Consider the following 20,478-nt stretch of genomic DNA (forward strand, 5'->3'; position numbering starts at 1 on the left):
TTTTGCTGAGCAGGATGGCTCTTGGAAGCGAGGATGGGGACGGATACTGTGCACGGATGGCAGGAGCACAAGCTTAGCACGTCCGTTCCTCTCTACATCCCGGCCACGCCCTCCCTAAGAGGATTGTTAATGGACTCGTATGAGATCTCTTGAATGTTTGCACATTTTAGATTCACTTTGGTATAAAAAAAATTTATTTATTTATATATTTTGATTATATGTTATGCTTAGTGCTGCACTTATTTACCTGAATTGTTATTAATTGTTTGCGTGCAAATTGTGCTAGCTGCTTTGTTGTTTTTTGCCCTAAGCACGGGTGTTATTTGGTACTCTTTCATTCTGGATCGGGGCTTGGAGATTGAAGGTTCCAAAGAGTCTTGGATGGGAGAGAGCCTTCAATCCTGTGTCCAGGTTTTCCTGGAGTTCTACAGGTTTTTGTTGTGCATCTAGTTGCACACACTTGTTATAAACCAGGTCTGGTGAGAACTCAGGGCAGTTGGTACCGTTCAGAAACACAGCCAGTGCATAAGGATAGAGGTGTGGGCCGGCCAGGAGTGACCTACTAGGGCTGTGATGGCGAACCTTGGCACCACAGATGTTTTAGAACTACATTTCCCATGATGCTCAACTACACTGCAGAGTGCATGAGCATCATGGGAAATGTAGTTCCAAAACATTGGGGGTGCCAAGGTTCGCCATCACTGTACTAGGAAGACACAACTCCATGTTGTAGAGGACCTAGAGAACGGAGTCGACTAGTTTAGATTTTGTAGAACGAGTCCAGGAGGGGGGATCTGTAAGTCTCCAGTGGGAAAGCCTGGGGTCCTGGGAGACCTTATCCAGAGGCCAGGTAGAGCGAGGTGCTGTGAGTAAAGGCTAAATGAGCCTGAGGAACCCATAGTCTGGGTGACCAGTGTAAAGAGCAGGGGTACTGCTGAAGGGAGAGCCAGGTGGCTCGGTATATTCTGTTACTAGTTCTGCTGTGTGAAACTGAAACCCCTGTGTGGGCGACTTTGTGTTACGACTTTCTTTTTCTTTTAATAAAAGTGGGCTGCCGTGCGCTCAAACCGCAACTGACTCAACTTAAAGGGGAGTTCCAGGCATTTTTAATGTTTATTAAAAGTCAGCAGCTACAAAAAGTGTAGCTGCTGGCTTTAAATAAACATGCACTCACCTGCTCCACGTTCCAGCGACGCGCCGGCCAGGGCTCCGCTCCTCTCCCCCCCTCTCCTTTCGGCTTCACGGCCGGGCACCCACTGCGCATGTGCGAGCGGCGCTGCGCCATCTGATTGGGCAGGTGATCGCCTGGGACCTGTCACGTGTCCCAGGCGATCGCCTACAGGAAGGGGCTGCCAAAAGGCGATATGACGTATAGCCTTAGCACCCCTCGGTGGAAGGAGGAAGTGGGACAGGATGTCCCAATCCTCCTGAAGCCCCCACTCCCCCCCAAAAAAAATTACATGCCAAATGTGGCATGTAAGGGGGCGAGGAGTGGATTAAGCTGAAGTTCCACTTTTGGGTGGAACTCCGCTTTAAAGCGGAGCTTCACCAAGAAATATATTTTTTTCTAAATGCTGCAAAAAAAATAAAAAAAGTTTGTTATACATACCTGAAGTGCCTGTTGCTAGGCAGATCGTCCTAATCTGCCACTTCCTGATCCGCGGTCCATCTTCTTTCTTCTGTTCCTCGGCTGCCTCCTGTGGAATGGTGGAGCGGTGTCTTCTGGGACCTTGTGTGTGTGCCAGGAGACATCATCCATTCACGTTGTGACGTGCCGCTCGCGCATGCGCAGTAGGGAATCGCTCGGTGAACCCGCAAGGCTTCGCTTCCTGATTCCCTCACCGAGGATGGCGGCGGGACAGCCGAGACCCGAGCGATTGCTCGGCTTCGGCTGCCGTCATCGAGGGAACCCTGGATAGGGTATCTCCTTATTAAAAGTCAGCAGCTACAGTGTTAGTAGCTGCTGACTTTTAATATTTTTTTTTTTCTAACCGGACCTCCGCTTTTAAGAAAAACGCTCGCCACACTGGCGAATGGGGATATCGTTTTGTGTCACTTTAACAGCTTATTCAAAGTTAGTATAGAAAAATAGAGACTGTTTTTTTTTTTTTGCTTAAAAAGCCGACCCCCATCTGCAAATCCATTGTTACCAATTACATGCTACAAAAAGCTGACAGCGCCTGCTCGCGTGTAACAAAGAACTCTCATAGACTATAGGCATTTACAAAAGTGTGTTGGAATGCTGAAATGACAGTGAGAGATGTGTTAAACACACACCATTGTTCTGCTCGCTGTGTCTCTAGAGCTATGTGGTCTGTCTTGTAGGATTTACGCTGAGGCTTTGAGCTTGCTATCTAGGGATTATCGAAAAACACGCCAGTAAAATATTGTATTGCTTGCTTCTCATCACACGTTATAACAATGTATCCTGTGCACATCTTTTTGTTACTGACACATATTTGAAGGAGAAAAAAAAAAAAATGAAGAAGCTGGGTGGAAAATCGTTGGCTGAACAGTGACTACATCCAATCAGATCCAAACGCTTGACGTAGGGTTGCCACTTTTTCTTGATACACACTATAGGATTGTAACCAGGGCCGTCTTTAATGTTGATTGGACCCTGGGCAAAAATGTTCTTGGGACCCCCCATGCAATTTTGTTCTCCACCTCCTCTGAGACATACAATAAATATCAGCTAGACTTAAAATCAGGTTTACTGTATCAGAACAGGCAGCGATTGCGATTGGTTGCCAGAGGTTACAGCATATCATTAACACTTAGGCCCCTTTCAGCGGCGCTATACCATCGGAATTGCGGCGGTATTCGGCCGATAGTGGTGCAGTTTTAACCAGCGCTAGTGGCCGAAAAAAGGTTAATACCGCCGCCAATGTGCCTCTGCAGAGGTGCATTGCCGGCGGTATAGCCGCGGTTTCCCATTGCTTTCAATGGGAAGGAGCGGTGGAGGAGCGGTAAACACACCGCTCCTCTCACCGCTCCAAGGATGCGGCTAGCAGGACTTTTATAGCGGCCTGCTAGCGCACCCGCTCCCACGGGCTTTCACACTGGAGAAACAGCATCCGCTGTTTAGGGTCAGTTTGCAGGCGCTATTTTTAGCACAATAACGCCTGCAAACCGCCCCAGTGTGAAAGGGGTCTTACTGACTGGTTGCTATAGGTTACAGCACACATTACAGCTCACTGATTTGTTGCTAGAGGTTACAGCACACATTTGAGCTCACTGATTTGTTGCTAGAGGTTACAGCACACATTTCAGCTCACTGATTTGTTGCTAGAGGTTACAGCACACATTTCAGCTCACTGATTTGTTGCTAGAGGTTACAGCACACATTACAGCTCACTGATTTGTTGCTAGAGGTTACAGCACACGATTTCTTCTCTTCTAGAGAATACTGTATAGGAATACTGCTCACTGATCGGTTGCTAGAGGTTATAGCACATCACCTCTTCACTACAAAGGGGAATGATATAGATATGAATGCCGCCTTTATTTACATATGAATGCCGCCGGCCTCAGCTATTTACATATGAATGCTCCCGTTATTTACATGGGAATGGCAGTTTTTTACATGTAAACACAGCGTGAGTGATCTGTAAACTAAAAAAAAAGGCAGAGCTGGGCAGCTTTAGTAGCAGCACTTCACACTGAGATATCAGGACACAGCAAAGGACTAAAACTTCAAGGGACAAGGGAATTTAAATTGGTATAGATGGCAAGTATGAGGCAGCTGCTTTGGGCCCCACAACAATGACAGAGCCCAGGGCAGCTTCCCTTTTTGCCCTGCCATAAAGACAGCCCTGATTATAACAGACCTGGGACACCTTCGGGCACTACAAAGAGAATAGTAATGTGGTGCACATAGTGCCCACTCACCCTCCTGTCAAGCCCTGTTTGGAGCCACATTCCTGTCTGAATAATATGTCCGGGTTTTAGGTGGACTGAAACCCGGACACATGACTCAAAACCCGGATTGTCCGGGTGAATCTCGGACAGCTGGTAACCCTATGCTTGAGTTGCATACACATACATAAAAGCTTGCAAAACACGCCAGAAATGTGCGCAAAAAAAAAACGCTTCCAAATTGCCTGCAAAAAACTCAGCTCAGCAGGCTAAGGGTAGGTGCACACTAGCCTGCACGATACAATGTAGTCAGCTACAGTAGGGAGCAGTGTGATGTGCGTTTTAGCACCTTGTACTGCTTACTTCTCTTTTTTTTCTTTACTCTATTTGTGTGTCACCTAGTGACACTTCATTCATGTTACTGCACAGAAGTGTGGTATGTTGCACTTCTCTGCATTAACCACTTCAGCCCCGGAGGATTTGGCTGCCAAATGACCGGGCCACTTTTTGCGATTCGGCACTGCGTCGCTTTAACTGACAATTGCGCGGTCGTGCGACGTGACTAATTGACGTCCTTTTTTCCCACAAATAGAGCTTTCTTTTGGTGGTATTTGATCACTTCTGCGGTTTTTATTTTTTGCGCTATAAACAAAAATAGAGCGACAATTTTGAAAAAAAATGCAATATTTTTTACTTTTTGTTATAATAAATATCCCCCAAAAATATATATAAAAAAACATTTTTTCCCCCCCTCAGTTTAGGCCGATACGTATTCTTCTGCATATTTTTGGTAAAAAAATCGCAATAAGCGTTTATTGATTGGTTTGCGCAAAAGTTATAGCGCCTACAAAATATGGGATAGTTTTATGGCATTTTTATTAATTTATATATATTTTTTACTAGCAATGGCGGCGATCAGCGATTTTTATCGCGACTGCGACATTATGATGGACACATCGAACACTTTTGATGCTATTTTGGGACCATTCACATTTATACAGTGATCAGTGCTATACAAATGCACAGATTACTGTATACATGTGACTGTCAGGGAAGGGGTTAACCACTAGGGGGCGAGGAAGGTTAAGTGTGTCCTAGGGAGTGATTCTAACTGTGTCGGCGCGGGGCTTACTGTGACATGACAGTGATCGCTGCTCCCGATGAGAGGGAGCAGATGTCCTGTCACTAGGCAGAACAGGGAGATGCCTTGTTTACATAGGCATCCCCCCGTTCTGCTGCTCCGTAACACGATCGCGAGACACCGGAGAACATCGAGTCCATGGGTCCGACGGGGACAGTCGCGGAGCTCGCGCCAGGGGCGAGCGCGCGTCCACAGGTCGGCAAATTTAAAGGGATGTACCTGTACGCCCATTTGCCTGTCCTTGCCATAAAAGTGCGTGCGCTGGTTGGCAAGTGGTTAATATGTGGTGTCATCCAGTGTAATGCTGCAGTTTTGCGCGCTACAAAACCCTGCACATGGCAGCAATGCTATGGTATGAACAGGGCCACAAGAAAGCAATTATCCTAGTAGTGATCTGCGTCTATCCACTGCAGAAAAACCCAGGTCACTGTAGACAGGCTATGTTCACAGTAAAATGCTGTGGTTTTTTTTTTTTTACATTTTCTAACTTTATTTGAAATGATTATGACATTCGCATTATTATTTCTTCATATCACTGCACAGCAGTGCGGTTACATGTGCTGCGCTAATCTCTGGGGCAGGGGCGGACTGACCATTGAGTCACTCGGGCACTGCCCGAGGGCCCCATGCCACTAGGGGGCCCCATCCGGGTTGCCAGGCTCAGTAAAACCAGGGACAGTATGTAAAAATCTGTGTTTTTTTTAGATCTGTCCCTGATATGTCCGAAAATGACATGCTTTTAATGTGAATATCCCAAGATTTTAGCTGCCCGCCTCTGCACTACCTCCTGGCGTGGTGGCCATCTGTAAGCCAGAGGGGCCCCATACTCTTCTATTGCCCGGGGGCCCCATGAGTTGTCAGTCCGCCCCTGCTCTGGGGTTGCTAAGCTGTCAGCACACCATCAGCTTGTCCCCATTTTTCTCCCTCTTCTCATTGCAGCACTCCTGGTGCACCTATGGTGCTGTTATCTTTGGTCATAGGGCTCGGTCTGGGCCTCTATTTCCTATGTTGCTGGGGGGATCTACTGTTGTAGGGATCTGGTTTTGCTGTCTACTGGGGTGGATTGATTGTTGCTGGGGATATTTTGTTTGGGGGGGGGGGGGGGCTCTATTGTTACTGGTGGGGAATTTCTTGGGGGGTATAATGTTGTGGGGGGGGGATCTATAGTTGCTAGGGGAGCTTATTTTTTTCTTAGGGGGTATATTGTTGCTGGGGAGGTATTTTTTTCTTGTAGGGTCTATTGTTGCCGGAGGGGGTCTGTTGTTTCTGGTAGGGGGAATCTATTGTTTCTGTGGCAGTCTGTTGTTGCTGAGGTGATTGTATTGTTGCTGGAAGGAGATCCACTGTTGCTTGGGAGTTATTTTGTTCTTGGGGGTCTATTGTCACTGGTGGGGGATTTTATTTTACTTGTAGGGACTATTGTTTCTTGGGGGGTATTTTGTTCTTGGGGGTCTATTGTCACTGGAGGGGGATTTTCGTTTACATGTGGGTATATTGTTACTTAAAGTGGAGGTTCACCCTAAAGAAAAATTCTAACAATACATTGAGAAGACTGATTACACTGCGGGTATGCTGTTTTTTTTTTGTACATACCTCGTTATCGCCGACTCTATACGGCGCCTGCGCAGCGACGTTCGGCTTCTTTCGGAAAGTCGTGACGCGCAGTATGCGCCGGTCGGAGCACGTCAATCAACTAGGAACGCCCAGACCCGCAAGAATCATACCCGAAAGCCGAGGGATGAAACGGCGATAACGAGGTATGTACGAAAAAAAAAAAAAAACAGCATACCGCAGTGTAATCAGTCTTCTTAATGTATTGTTAGAGATTTTTTTTAGGGGGAACCTCCACTTTAAGGGGGTATTTTGTTCTTGGGGGTCTATTGTTACTGGTGGGAGATTTTATTTTTTACTTGTGGGGTATATTGTTACATGGAGGGAGGTATTTTGTTCTTGATGGGTCCACTGTTGTTAGTGGGGGATATATTGTCGCTGGTGTGTCTATTGTTGCAGGGGATCTATTGTTGCTGGTGTGTCTATTGTTGTGGTGGGATCTATTGTTGCTGGTGTGTCTATTGTTGTGGTGGGATCTATTGTTGCTGGTGTGTCTATTGTTGTGGAGGATCTATTGTTGTGGGGGATCTATTGTTGTGGTGGGATCTATTGTTGTGGTGGGATCTATTGTTGTGGGAGGATCTATTGTTGTGGGGGATCTATTGTTGTGGGGGGATCTATTGTTGTGGTGGGATCTATTGTTGTGGTGGGATCTATTGTTGTGGGGGGATCTATTGTTGTGGGGGATCTATTGTTGCTGTCGTAACTTTTGTTCCTGGCGTGTCTATTGTTGTGGTGGGAACTATTGTCGCAGGGGATCTATTGTTTTGCAGGGTATCTATTGTTGCTGGCGTGTCTATTGTTCTGGGGGGAATCTATTGTTCCTGGCGTATCTATTGTTGTGGGGGGATCTATTGTTGCTGGCGTATCTATTGTTGTGGGGGATCTATTGTTGCTGGCGTGTCTATTGTTGTGGGGGATCTATTGTTGCTGGCGTATCTATTGTTGTGGGGGGATCTATTGTTGCTGCCGTATCTATTGTTGTTGGCGTGTCTATTGTTGTGGGGGATCTATTGTTGCTGCCGTATCTATTGTTGTGGGGGATCTATTGTTGCTGGCGTATCTATTGTTGTGGGGGATCTATTGTTGCTGGTGTGTCTATTGTTCTGGGGGATCTATTGTTGCTGGCGTATCTATTGTTGTGGGGGGATCTATTGTTGCTGCCGTATCTATTGTTGTTGGCGTGTCTATTGTTGTGGGGGATCTATTGTTGCTGCCGTATCTATTGTTGCTGGTGTGTCTATTGTTCTGGGGGATCTATTGTTGCTGGCGTATCTATTGTTGTGGGGGATCTATTGTTGCTGGCGTGTCTATTGTTGTGGGGGATCTATTGTTGCTGGCGTGTCTATTGTTGTGGGGGATCTATTGTTGCTGGCGTATCTATTGTTGTTGGCGTGTCTATTGTTGTGGGGGATCTATTGTTGCTGGCGTATCTATTGTTGTGGGGGATCTATTGTTGCTGGCGTATCTATTGTTGCTGGTGTGTCTATTGTTGTGGGGGATCTATTGTTGCGGGGGATCCATTTTTTCACATGTGAGAAGGCACAGGAATTGTGTATTTAGGATGAGACGATTCCCCAGTATTAGAGCAGACACAAAGAGGGTTATTTACTAAAACTGGAAAGTGTAAAATCTGCTGCAGCTCTGCATAGTAACCAATCAGCTTCCAGGTTTTATTGTGAACGCTTAATTGAACAAGCTGAAGCTAGAATGTGATTGGCTACCATCACGTTGAAGTATCCCTAGCCTTGCATCCTCCTCAGGTCTGTTGTGTCACCGGAAGAGAGACCAGCCCAGGGAGCAGTGTGACCGTTCCAGGAGAGGCCCGCGTACTGCTTAGTCACTGAGAAGGGGCAGGAAAACTCAATTTCTTCCCAAATAAGTCGAAAAATCCTGCAGATTTTTACCGGGGGAGCCGCCCCTTGCGCGCCCTACGTCACCGCCCGGTCCCGCCCAAGACACGCCCACTCGTGCCATGACTTCACCCAAGCATTCCATCGTAGAAGTCATTGAGTAGACTTGTAGTGCAGGAAGGAGCCTCCATTCATGTAACATTGCCTGGTCCTGCACGCCGCTCCTCACAGCTCTCTCCCTCACTGCCTGCCTGCTCCACCCATCCATCCGTTACACCATCCTAATCCCGACCAGCGCGCGCTCCACTCTCCACAATGGCAGGACTCAACTCCCTGGAAGCGGTGAAGAGGAAGATCCAGGCTCTGCAGCAACAGGCCGACGATGCTGAAGACAGAGCGCAGACTTGCCAGAGGGATCTGGACACAGAACGGGACATGCGGGGGAAAGTGAGGCGCAGCTACTCCACACTATACGGCCTTTGTCTCCTCTCCATTCTGTCCTATTACTACTACCGTATTACTACTACTACTAGCGAGCGCTGCTTCTCCTCCCTCCACTCCTCTCCTCTCTGTACTCAGCCTCACTCCTCTCTCCAATCTCATCCTGGACACTGTCTGCCTGGGTTAGCTCCTTTTTATCAATCTCCTCCTTTACATGTACTACAATGACCTGGCTACACATTGCATGCTTACAGTAGCTCCTTCTATTCCATACATAGAGATTATATCATGTATGAGCCTTACATCTACCAACAACTATGTAGTAGAAGGACCTGCCTGATTGGATAGGTCCTTATATTACATACATTTTGGTAGATCGAAACTTTGATTGTTTATAGAGATTCTCCTGTATAGGATGAGCCTTAGGTCTACTAACAGCTATGTAGTAGAAGGGCCTGCCTGATTGGATACTGATTGATTGGGTACGTTTTTATATCGCATTCTGCCTGCGATCCTGAAAAAATGACAAATTGCACAACTTATATTCATGTGCCATTCATTTTTAGATCTACCAACAGTTATGTAGTACAAGGGACTGCCTGATTGGGTAGGCCCTTATATTACATACATTTGGTAGCTCTAAAGGTTGATTATATGTATAAAAAATAAGATTTTTATATATATATATATATATATATATATATATATATATATATATATATATATATATATATATATATATATATATATTAGGGGTCTACTAACAATTTATGTAGTACAGGGGCCTGATTGGATCCAGATAGGTTGGGTAGGTCCTTTTTTATTATATTACATAGTTTTGGTAGGTCTAAGTCTCCCATTCACGTTGCGATTCTGCCCGCACCCCAAAAACGCTGTGGAAAAAAGACAAATTGCACAACACTTAGCAGAATTTATCATGGCAGAATCACACCCGGATTCATATGCCATTGAAAATCAATAGTACCTGAACAAGTGTGCGATTTGTCATTTTTTTTGCACATCGTTTTGAGACTGTGGGCTGAATCGCAGCAATTGTGCCCGCAAATGCCCAGGTGTGAGGTCGCTTGTAAGGAGATTATAATGTATATGCTGGGCTTTGGATCTACCGAAAACTGTAGTACAAGGGCTGGCCTGATTGGGTATAGATTGAGTGAGTGGAAAGTTTGGGTAGGCTCCTATAGTACAGAGATTTAATAGAATTAGGCGACTTTCACACTGAAAGCGCCTAGCGGTAAAGCGGCGCTTTAGCTGTGCTTTTAAACCCCCGCTATCGACTGAAGAAAGGGTTAAAAGCGCCCATGTGGCGGCGCTGCCCATTCATTTAGATGGGCAGGGGCGGAGTATAAACCGCCCCAAAGATGCTGCTTGCAGGACTATTTCCCATCCCACAAGCACTCCGCCCCAATATGAAGGCACTCGGGATTTCACACTGAGGTGGCATGAGAGGCGCTATTTTTAGTGCTAAAATGCCTGAAAAGCGCTGCAGTGTGAAATGAGTCTTGGGGATGATTGTACAAAGATTATAATGTATATGGTGGGTCTTGGCTCTACCAACAACTATGTAGTACAGGGGCCTGTCCGATGATTGTATGGTAAAGGTAGGTCCTTTATATTACATCGTTTTGGTAAATACAAAGTAGATTGTGCAAAGATTGTATGTGTATGGTGACCTTTCGATCTACCAACAACTCTGTAGTAAAAGGGCCTGTCTGATTGGATAGTTTAGGTAGGCCCCATATTACATCGTTTTGGTAAATCTACAGTCAGATGGTAAGCCTTAGATCTACCAACAACGGTAACATAAGGGTCTATCTGGTTGGACAGTTTAGGTAGATTGTCATATTACATAGTTTTGGTAAATGTGATTGTGTAGTCAGATTGTAACATGTATGGCGACCCTGACTGTCACAGTATCATTGGAGTACCAGATTATTCTCTGTTATTTACTGAATGTTTGTTTTCTTCTGTATTCTAAACTCCATTTCCACTTTTCATAATAAAAATGTTCAGGGGGAAAAGGGGGCTGTACAAAGTAGAATGTAAAACTATTTTTTAAAAACGGCAACTGCTGTCAGATCTTTCTTTGTTCCCATCTGTGTCTCATTAGGCAAATCTCCCTTCACTTCCTGTCTTGTAGACTCAACAGGAAGTGCTACCTTTCCCCTATTGGCCTCCATTGACACTTGATATAAGCATAGCAAGGCAATGTAAAGGCATTTATACGTGTGACTTGTAGTATAGGCACAGAATTGTCCGGTTTTGGCCCCATTTATGGAGCTGCAAAGAAGTTCTTCTTTTTTTTTTTTGGAAGCTTCAGGCGCTCAGCTGTGACTGGTCCTTTTTTATAGTTTTCATGAGAACAGAGGTTCCCAATTTTTTTGTTGAAAAATTAAATATTCCCCTTGTCTTGTTCAGGTAGTGATTTTCATTTTGAATTTCCTGTCACTTTTATTACTGGTGATCAGGACACGTACAGCAATAAAAAATAAACTTCACAATGGTTCTAACCCCTCTTCACTCCATTGAAATTGTATTAAATGCCTTTTACTTATGCAGCTAAAACCTTTTTATTTTGAAAAGCAGAATAGGTAGAAAGCCCTGTTAGCAAGAAATCTATCTGTGTCCCGCTGGGGAGATTTCCTTTTACTTCCTGACCTGCAGATCTTAACAGGAAGTGAGAGGGGAAAACGCGCCTCACTTGGAAGTGTCCCCATCTGAAGATTGGTCCTCTGTTCCTGTTCCAGTGACAAAGCTGTTATTGTTTTTTTTTTTCCCCCTCCCTTCCAATTCTGATGAGGTTGGTCTCCAGAACAATTAGATGGGTTATCTCCAGAATGGTGGTCATACACAGCCCAATCTATCTGATTGACATGTGATTTGATCAAAATGGTAGACTATGAAATGGGCATAACTTCCCATCTGATCCACTTAGTTTTGGATTCCAACACATTGTGTCCATTGTCCTGGACGAAGGAATTCTTGCTCATATTGCTTCTATCGGCAGCACTGAGGATCTTTGTTCATGAATTCAATCGTATTATTAATTGATCAGATTATGGGATTGCATGGTGGAAACAGCTGCCATTGTGTCTTCCAACCATTGATCGAAGTTCACCTCCCCGTGTGCCATATTGATTGAATGGGTTGTTGAGTATTCGTATCGGGAGAGAGCGATGGGGAAAAGAAATTGCTCATTTATCAAAGTGTGCATGACCATCCTAATGAGGATACGAGCATAAAATCTGATTGGTCCTCACAAATATCTACACAACTAAACACTTTTAGGGCCAGATTTAGGGCGTATCTCTGAGTGTGCGGCGTCGTATCTATGCGCCTGATTCTTAGAATCAGTTACGCATAGATTTGACTAAGATCCGAACGGCGTAGGTCTCTTACGCCGTCGTATCTTAGGCTGCATATTTACGCTGGCCTCTAGGTGGCGCTTCCGTCGATTTACGCGAGGAATATGCAAATTAGGTAGATACGCCGATTCAGAAACGTACTTCCACCCGGCGCATTTTTTTAAGTTGTTTACGTTGGGCTTTTTCCGGCGTAAGGTTACCCCTGCTATATGAGGCGTATCCTATGTTAAGTATGGACGTCGTTCCCGCGTCGCATTTTGAAATTTTTACGTCGTTTGCGTAAGTCGTCCGTGAATGGGGCTGTGTGTAATTTACGTTCACGTCAAAAGCATTGGCTTTTTGTGGGTTAATTTGGAGCATGCGCACTGGGTTACTTTCACGGACGGCGCATGTCAAAAACTTCATTTACATGGGGTCATGTTTTATTTACATAAAACACGCCCACCTCTTCACAATTTGAATTAGGCACGCTTACGCCGGCAGATTTACGCTACGCTGCCGTAACTTAGGGCGCAGGTTCTTGGCGAATACAGAACCTGCTTTACTAAGTTACGGCGGCGTATCTCCGCTACGCCCGCATAAAAATAAGCCATTCTACGTGAATCTACCCCTTAATGTAAAGTTAGATGTACGTCTAAATCTACGAGCCGGTTCACACTGGGGCGGCACGACTTTGGGGGCGACTCAGCCAGGCGTCCTGAAGACAACTTCAGAGGCGACTTGCAAAATGACTTCTGTATAGAAGTCAATGCAAGTCGCCCCAGTGTGAACCGGCTCTACCTCTCCTCTGGGCCCCAATCCAAAGTCGAAGGAAATCTTTTATTTTTCCTGCAACCTGTGATGCAGGAAATAAAATTGCTCTGTCTATGACTGGCCTAACAACCCCATATACTGGCGTATCCAATAAAGCGCAGTGTCCATTAAACTGAAGGTTGGTCAGTTGCCTTGGGTTACTGCGCTTTGCTCGTAGGACTCATTTTACATTTGCATTTTCCTCTGAAGAGAGGACCGCAGTTGATCTTTTATTTTTTCACTGGCGGCTGATAGGTGAGATCACCGTTTGTTTTACCTCCTGTAAGGCCCTATTTACACGACACGTCATGTGACTTTGCATACAGTCGCAGCCCATGTATTTCAAATGTATGCAACTTGGAGACACAGCGACTTAAAAAAGGTTCCAGCACTACCTTGATGCGACTTGAGTGCCGAAGACTGCAAAAGTCGCACCTTAATGTTATTAATGCAATAGTTGTGCATCAGTCAAAGTCGCACCCATCCAAAGTTGCAATGGAAATTGCACGACTTTGGAGTCGCACAAGTGTGACTGGAGCCTTCCATCACCGCGCTGCTTGCAACGCATCGGAGGAATCATTTTGGCCACAAAGCAAATCCTGGCGGCTATAGAATGTGTACAGCCCCCTCTGGTCACTGTGTTTAGTGTTGTGTACACCTCGTACCTATTGCAGAATAATACTTGGGATCTATTCCTGTATGAATGGTGTATTTTGCATTAACGTAAAATGACTCCTGGGTGTGCTAATCACGGTTATGTCTAAGTACCCTTTGATGCTTGTTACTACACAGGGTCTCTTAATGGCTGTATACTTTGTTACAAATGACATTGTATATGTCCACTCATTTCCTACCAAACTTTGCACTGAGCGCTCCCAATGAGTTGCTTATTAACTTGGAAACAGGATGTATGAAATGTGTTCCCAAACCATTTCCACATTGTGAGAATACCACTCCCCCTCCTGTGAGCTTCCAGCAAACTGCGTCCACAACCGTCTGGAAGAAACAACTGTCCTCCTTTACTTGACATTTTGTTCTTTTTATATACTAGAGTAATAAAGGAAAACATTCACTTTCTCTTTCCCAGTTTTGCCATGTATCTCCATGGAAGATTTAATGCGGAGGTTCACCCTAAAAACGACTTTCTAGTATTACACTGGCCCCCCACATTACAATACAATTATGCCTATTATGTTTTTTTTATGCTGTACATACCTTGGTACAGCTAATTCACCTGTGGCTTCCGGGTTGCGAGTCCCGCGGGAGTATGCGTTCCTAACATGCTGGTGATTGACGTGATGACCAAAAACGAGCTCCCCCCGTCGCGTAAGCTGCATCACGATTGCCGAAAGGAGCCGAACGGCGGTGCGCAGTATAGCGCCGACCCGCCGTTCGGCTCCTTTCGCCAATCGTGACGCAGCTTACGCGACGGGGGGAGCTCGTTTTTTGTCATCACTTCAATCACCAGCAAGTTAGGAACGCCCGCTCCCGCGGGACTCGCAACCCGGAAGCCACAGGTGAATTGGCTGTACCAAGGTATGTACAGCATAAAAAAAGACATAATAGGCATAATTGTATTGTAATGTGGGGGGCCAATGTAATACTAGAAAGTCGTTTTTAGGGTGAACCTCCCCTTTAAAGCAGAGTTCCCCCCCTAAAAATGAACAGCTTGCCTTTAATGTAAAAAACATAATTTTTTATTTTTCTCGCTTCTATCTGGCTGCTACTAGGCATGTTTTGTAATCTGCCTAGTTCCTGGCTCTAGGTGGTTCAACTTCCTGTCCTAAGACCCCATTGCCTCCTGGGAAATGATGACGCTCATTTCCCAGGAGTCTCTGGGCATTACTGTGCCTAAAAATCCCAGCATGCACCTCTCCCTGAAAACCAGGAAGAAAACGAACTGGGCTTCACATGCCCACACATATGATGGCTGCGGCCACAACATGAGCTGGAGGATATAAGGCAAGTGTTTGCAATGATCTCTGGAACGATTGGGAAACTATTAATGTTTTAGGGACTATTTAATGTGATTAATTTTAGCTTGCAAAAAAAAATTATGCCCGTAACCCTGCTTTAAAATGGCCATACACTCTGAAAATTTCATCTGATCCGGTCAAAACCGGACCTCCATCTATTGAAAGATTGTTACCCATACGTTATACAATTTTCTTATTCAATTTCCTTTAGATTTACCTTCAACTACTGTATGTAGTGCAAGGGCCTGTCTAACTGCATACAACTGTTTGGTGTTTCCTCATTATATGGGTTTGGTAAATTCAAAGGAACATTGTATAATGTATGGACAGCCATAACCGTTTCAGGACTGCACTTATACTGCGGCAGGGTGGCCGCACTGCCCAAAATCGCGTACATGAACGTCATTTGGGATTTCCCAGCTGTGCTGTCATTTTGTTACAGCACAAGCCAATCAGAAGGGCCCGGCCAATGAGTTATGGGTGGAACCCACCAATCGGCTGAGTAAATGACAGAGGAGAACCCTCTGTAGATAAACAACATAGAGCTCTCTACAGATTGCAGGGAGGGGGAAAAAAAGCCGGATTGGAGTGGATGTGATGTCACTGGAGGTGGGGAGGCGGCCAGGATACAGGAAGAGCACACTGGAACAGGCAGGCTACATGCTCGGAGCTTCAGTTCCGTCTAGTGCGGGTGCATGGCGTGGGATTAGTGCACTCGCAGGTCTGTCCGTACTCGCGAGTGTACGTAACGCGGGGTATGCCTGTATTTGATTATATTTTTTTATTTTTGAGAGTATGGGCCGAGTGTATTTTTTGTTAGTCTAACAAGCATATACTTCCCTACTCTGTGAAATGGTTTTGCTCAGAGCAGCCCCGATTCTCCTTTTCTGGGGTCCACCCGTCAGCGCTCCAGGCCATGGTTGCAGGAAAGAAATTTGCTCTGTGTATGGCTTTAAGGTAAAAACCCCTGAATTTTTGCCTGAAACGGAGCCAAGACTCACAGCGTTCCTGTGCAAGCCGCTCCGCAATGGACATATGTGAACCGGTGTTCTGCCGAGCTGGTTCCTCCTATCGATATGGTTCCCTCCGGAGTGCGCAGGTGCAGTCCGAGCTGACGGAAAACTCCGAGCGGGAGCAGCTGTTCATCAGCTACAGACGCGCTCGCTCCCGATGCCTGATTATACACTGTATAGTACACACCGCTCTACACAGCAAGGGGCGGATGTGATGTTGAGCAGTGCTTTTTTGATTGGTTATCCATGCTGCTCTTTACAGCAAGGGGCGGATGTGATATTGAGCTGTCCTTTTTTGGATGATGGTTTTCAGAATAAAATAGATGTCTCACATCCGCCCCTTGCTGTATGGAGCGCCGTGGATAACCAATCGTAAAAGCACTGCTCAATATCAAATCCGCCCCTTGCTGTGTAGAGCGGCATGTATAAGCAGGCATCGGGAGCGAGTTCGTCTAAGCTGACAATCGGCTGTTGAGGCTCGGAGATTTCCGTGGCCTCCTACTGCGCATGCCCCTCTCCTGGCCGCGCCTGCGCAGTCGAGGCAGGAACCTATCCGATGGAGGAACCAGCTCGACAAGACACCGGCTCCATAGAGAGCCGGTCACAATCTCCTGTCATTCGAATCGGATGTGGTAAAACACCACATCCAATTCGCATATAGGTGTGAACCCAGCCTGAGGCTTTAGAGCCACTTTAATGCAGCAGATTATGCTAGAAAACTATGTACTCTTGCCTTATCTACTCTTCTAGTCTCTGGGAACAATGAGCAAACAGATCTGCCCATCCTTGAGGCAAGTGGAGCACATGTCTGATCAATCACTCCTGACCTGGCCTAAAACATTTCTGAGGGAACAATGGTGCTGGAGAAACTGGTAGCTTGCTGTCCCTACAAGTACTATTATCAGCCCTCAAATCAATTCTGTCTGGCTTCTGCTGCTAACCCCTCACCCATTGTTTTACTGTCAAAATGAAGAACCTCAGCCAACATAAATGTACGGGTTGCCATGGAGGAGCTCTGTTTCAAAATGTTTACCTGCTTGGCTTGAACACATCACAAACCCAGAACATGCATTCAACAAATGCATCCGAATTCACTGTATATTCGATTCCCATTCCAAAACCATCAAAATTTAAGCCAGACCTCCGATGAAGGTCGCCAATTGCACACTACTAAATTCTTCTTTGAAATGGTTTCTTTAGGCCTCATGCGCCCATGTGCGCAAGGCCTTTACAGTGTAAATTGTGGGCATATTTCCGTGCCTGGAAGACACAGCTGCCCATAGTAATAAACAGCTATACGCCGTACTTGGGTAAACTCGCACATGGGTGCAAGTCCCTGAGTGCACACGTCGCATTCAGCGATTTGCATCCATGCGCAAGTTAGGGTAGGTGCGGCCTAATCTAATCTTTGGCAGAAATCAAGAACCATGTACCGGTACATCCTAGTTCTAGAATCCATGCAGGATGGATAATCATAAGTGATACTTGAAGGAAGGTGAGACATGTCTCCTCTAGAAAATTGCTGAATATAAACCCTAGAGTCTCTTACAAAGCCTACACGTTGGCTTAGGGGTCTGTGTGTAGGCTGCAAGTAATTCTCAAGGCTGAGATATCTGCTTAAATAACAGAAGATGCAACCTTTTAGGCCCCATATCACCCTTCGTGTTCCTGCAATGAGCAAAAAAAAACCAGCGACATTGCAGTGCCATTGATTCTTAATGGCACCACAAATGCAGGTACCATTCTTGCATGAAAACGCAAGTCTCGCTGTCCGAAAAAAGGTGCAGGCAGGCGTGTCGTGCAGCTCATTCAAGTGAACGGGCTGACCTGTTCTGTCAGTCAATGTAAAAAATTACCTTTTTTTTTTTTCACACTGCACACAAACGCACTGCTTTTTGCATACATGTGTTGGTAGCATTAAGGCTACTTTCACACTGAGGCATTTTTCAAGGGCGAAAAATGGCGCCAGAAAAACGCCTCCCCTGCAGCCTCGGTGTGAAAGCCCGAGTGCTTTCACACTGGGGTGGTGCGCTTACAGGACATTTGAAAAAGTCCTGCAAGCAGCATCTGTTGGGCGGTGCGTGATTGGTGTTTACACTGCTCCTCCACCGCCCCTGCCATTGAAATCGCTGGGCACCGCTGCCAAAAGCGCCTGCAAAGCACTTCAGCAGTGGTGCTTTTAACCCTTTATCCGGCTACTAGCGGGGGTCAAAGGCATCCTGCTTGTGGCCGAAAATGCTGCTATAACAGTGGTAAAGCGCCTCTAAAATTGGTGGCGCTTTACTGCTAATGCCCCCCGACCCAGTGTCAAAGTAACCTAATGGTACCCCTATGCATTTAGCAAAATGCGTTTGCGCCTATCAAAACTTATGGTACCATGTGTTTTTTCGAAGAGGCACAATTTTAAAAAAGAGTGCGTTTTGTTTTTTTTGCCATAATAGGTGTTTTTAAAGGGAACAGCAAGTAATAAAATGGTTAATTTATTGGGGGTGAGAAGGTGTCTGAGCATACCTGCAGGAGCCTCCAAGTGACCACTGTTATGCCCAAATGTTGGTCAACTTGGTGGTGTCAAAATGTGCCTTCCCCCTCCCTCATGTACATTGGCGACTGCCGCTGTCAGACTACACTGATTGGCTGCAGCAGCCAATCTTCAGAACATTTTCCAACATGTCCTCTCGACAGAAGTCAATTTAAATAACCAATTTCTCCCAAGTGGGATAAGCCCCACACTGATGCCCATTTGGCTTGTCCCTGCTGGACCATGGCTGTCTGCATACCCAAACAGTGGCTGAATCCAATCGGTTGCTGCAGTCACTGTTCAGCTGCTAATTTCCACTCGGCTCAGTAAATTTTTTTTATTACATTTTGTTGTGCCCATATGATGCCGACAATACCACCTGTGTCTCAAATTTCAGCAGGAATTCAACAAAGTTCCATATGTGTCTAACATTCTGATGACATGATGGTAGACGCCCTCCAGTGTCTATGTATTCACAGCAAGCTTCAAAGAGCCTCCGGCAAAATCTGGAAGCCCGTTGAACTCCTTTTGAGAGGCTATACCACCTCCCACAATGTAAAGTGGTGAGGCTTAATAGGACTTGTACATTCCATTGCATGATCTTTGTGAACTCCATATAAGACCTGAGGGCTCCTGGATCCTGCTCAAGCTTCCTGTAAGTGCAAACAGGTGTCGGAAGTGTCCACAAGTATCGCGGCACCAGATGAGATCCATAGGCTTTGACACAAAAACTACAACTGCCACTTAGGCCCCTTTCACACTGGAGCGGGAGGCGCGGTGGCGGTATAGCGCCACTATACCGTTGGAATTGCCGTGGGATTCGGCCGCTAGCGGTGCGGTATTAACCCCCGCTAGCGGCCGATAAAGAGTTAATACCGCCTTGCAATGAGCCTCTGCACTTTGAGAAGGCTGGGCAGGAGTTTTTAAGGTGCTATTTTTAGCGCTGTACCACCTGAAAAACTTCTCCGTGTGAAAGGGGTCTTACTATCTTCCTTCACAACATTTTATTTATTATGTAACATGTGGGTGCATTAGTGGAACAGCAGCCAAACTGGATTGGAAGGGTTACGGGTAGGCGATCTTTGGCACTCCCAGATGCATGATGGGACTTGTAGTTCTGCACAGCTGAAGTCGTGCTTGTGGCTGTCAGTCTTGCAGTGCTTCATGGGTCTTGTAGTTCCACAAAAGCCAGAGGGCAGAAGTTTGCCTACCCCGTTTTAATATTTTTTGTTTTGGCAGAGATCTCCCTTAGTTTCTGTACTGGTGAACACAGAAGAAATGAGAGCCCTATATAATAACCCAGCATTGGATTTGACATGTTAAACTGGTTGCAGTACAAATCGTTTAGTCTCTGAGCACTTGTGGTGGTATCCCTGTATTAATAGGACGCCAGTGCTTACACAGCATCCAAGCAATTACGGTGACAAGCTGACATGTCCTAACACTTCAGTGTCGTCCTGGCAGACAACAAAAGACTATACCTGTTTTAGCAGTACATTCCTAATACTGAATCGTCACATGAGCTCATTCAGAATGAGAGAATGTGGTACACACAGCCCAAGCCTGTCATTGTAGACATCAGACATAAATTGTATAGTTTGTTTTATAGGGCAGAGCTGTCCTCCTGTGGTCGTCTTTAACATCTGTTTTGGTATGACATTTATGTTGGTATGCAATCCATGATCCCCCTCCAGCACATTTCCCACATCTGAAGCGAGCTAAACCATCCTAAATTTCCAGCCATGGAAGCTGCCATCTTGGTCTGTTTGATTATGTAGTGGCCATGGTAGTCGCATGTGATCAGTTATGACACTAGTCATTGAAGGCTTGATGGTTCAGTTGAGAGAACAAGCAACTGTGATCGCTCTCATTCACGGCATGCCTTGAATGTA

At 45.8% G+C, this 20,478-nt stretch overlaps 1 protein-coding gene across 4 annotated transcripts in view; it reads left to right on the forward strand.

Moving 5' to 3' along the window:
* The window catches only part of TPM4 (tropomyosin 4), a 122,167-nt gene that overhangs the window by 65,416 nt on the left and 36,273 nt on the right, over positions 1–20,478 (forward strand). The window contains exon 1 of one of the 4 annotated variants that reach the window (XM_040323063.1): positions 8,590–8,910. The exons of 2 other annotated variants lie outside the window; for them this stretch is intronic. In XM_040323063.1, coding sequence (XP_040178997.1) covers positions 8,779–8,910 — 132 coding nt within the window. In that variant the 5' untranslated portion in view covers positions 8,590–8,778. Of the gene's footprint in view, positions 1–8,589; positions 8,911–20,478 lie in introns of those variants that run through there. One more of the 4 variants, XM_040323055.1, reaches the window with a different exon arrangement.

Source organism: Rana temporaria, chromosome 1 (genome assembly GCF_905171775.1).
Source record: "Rana temporaria chromosome 1, aRanTem1.1, whole genome shotgun sequence".
NCBI lineage: Eukaryota > Metazoa > Chordata > Amphibia > Anura > Ranidae > Rana > Rana temporaria.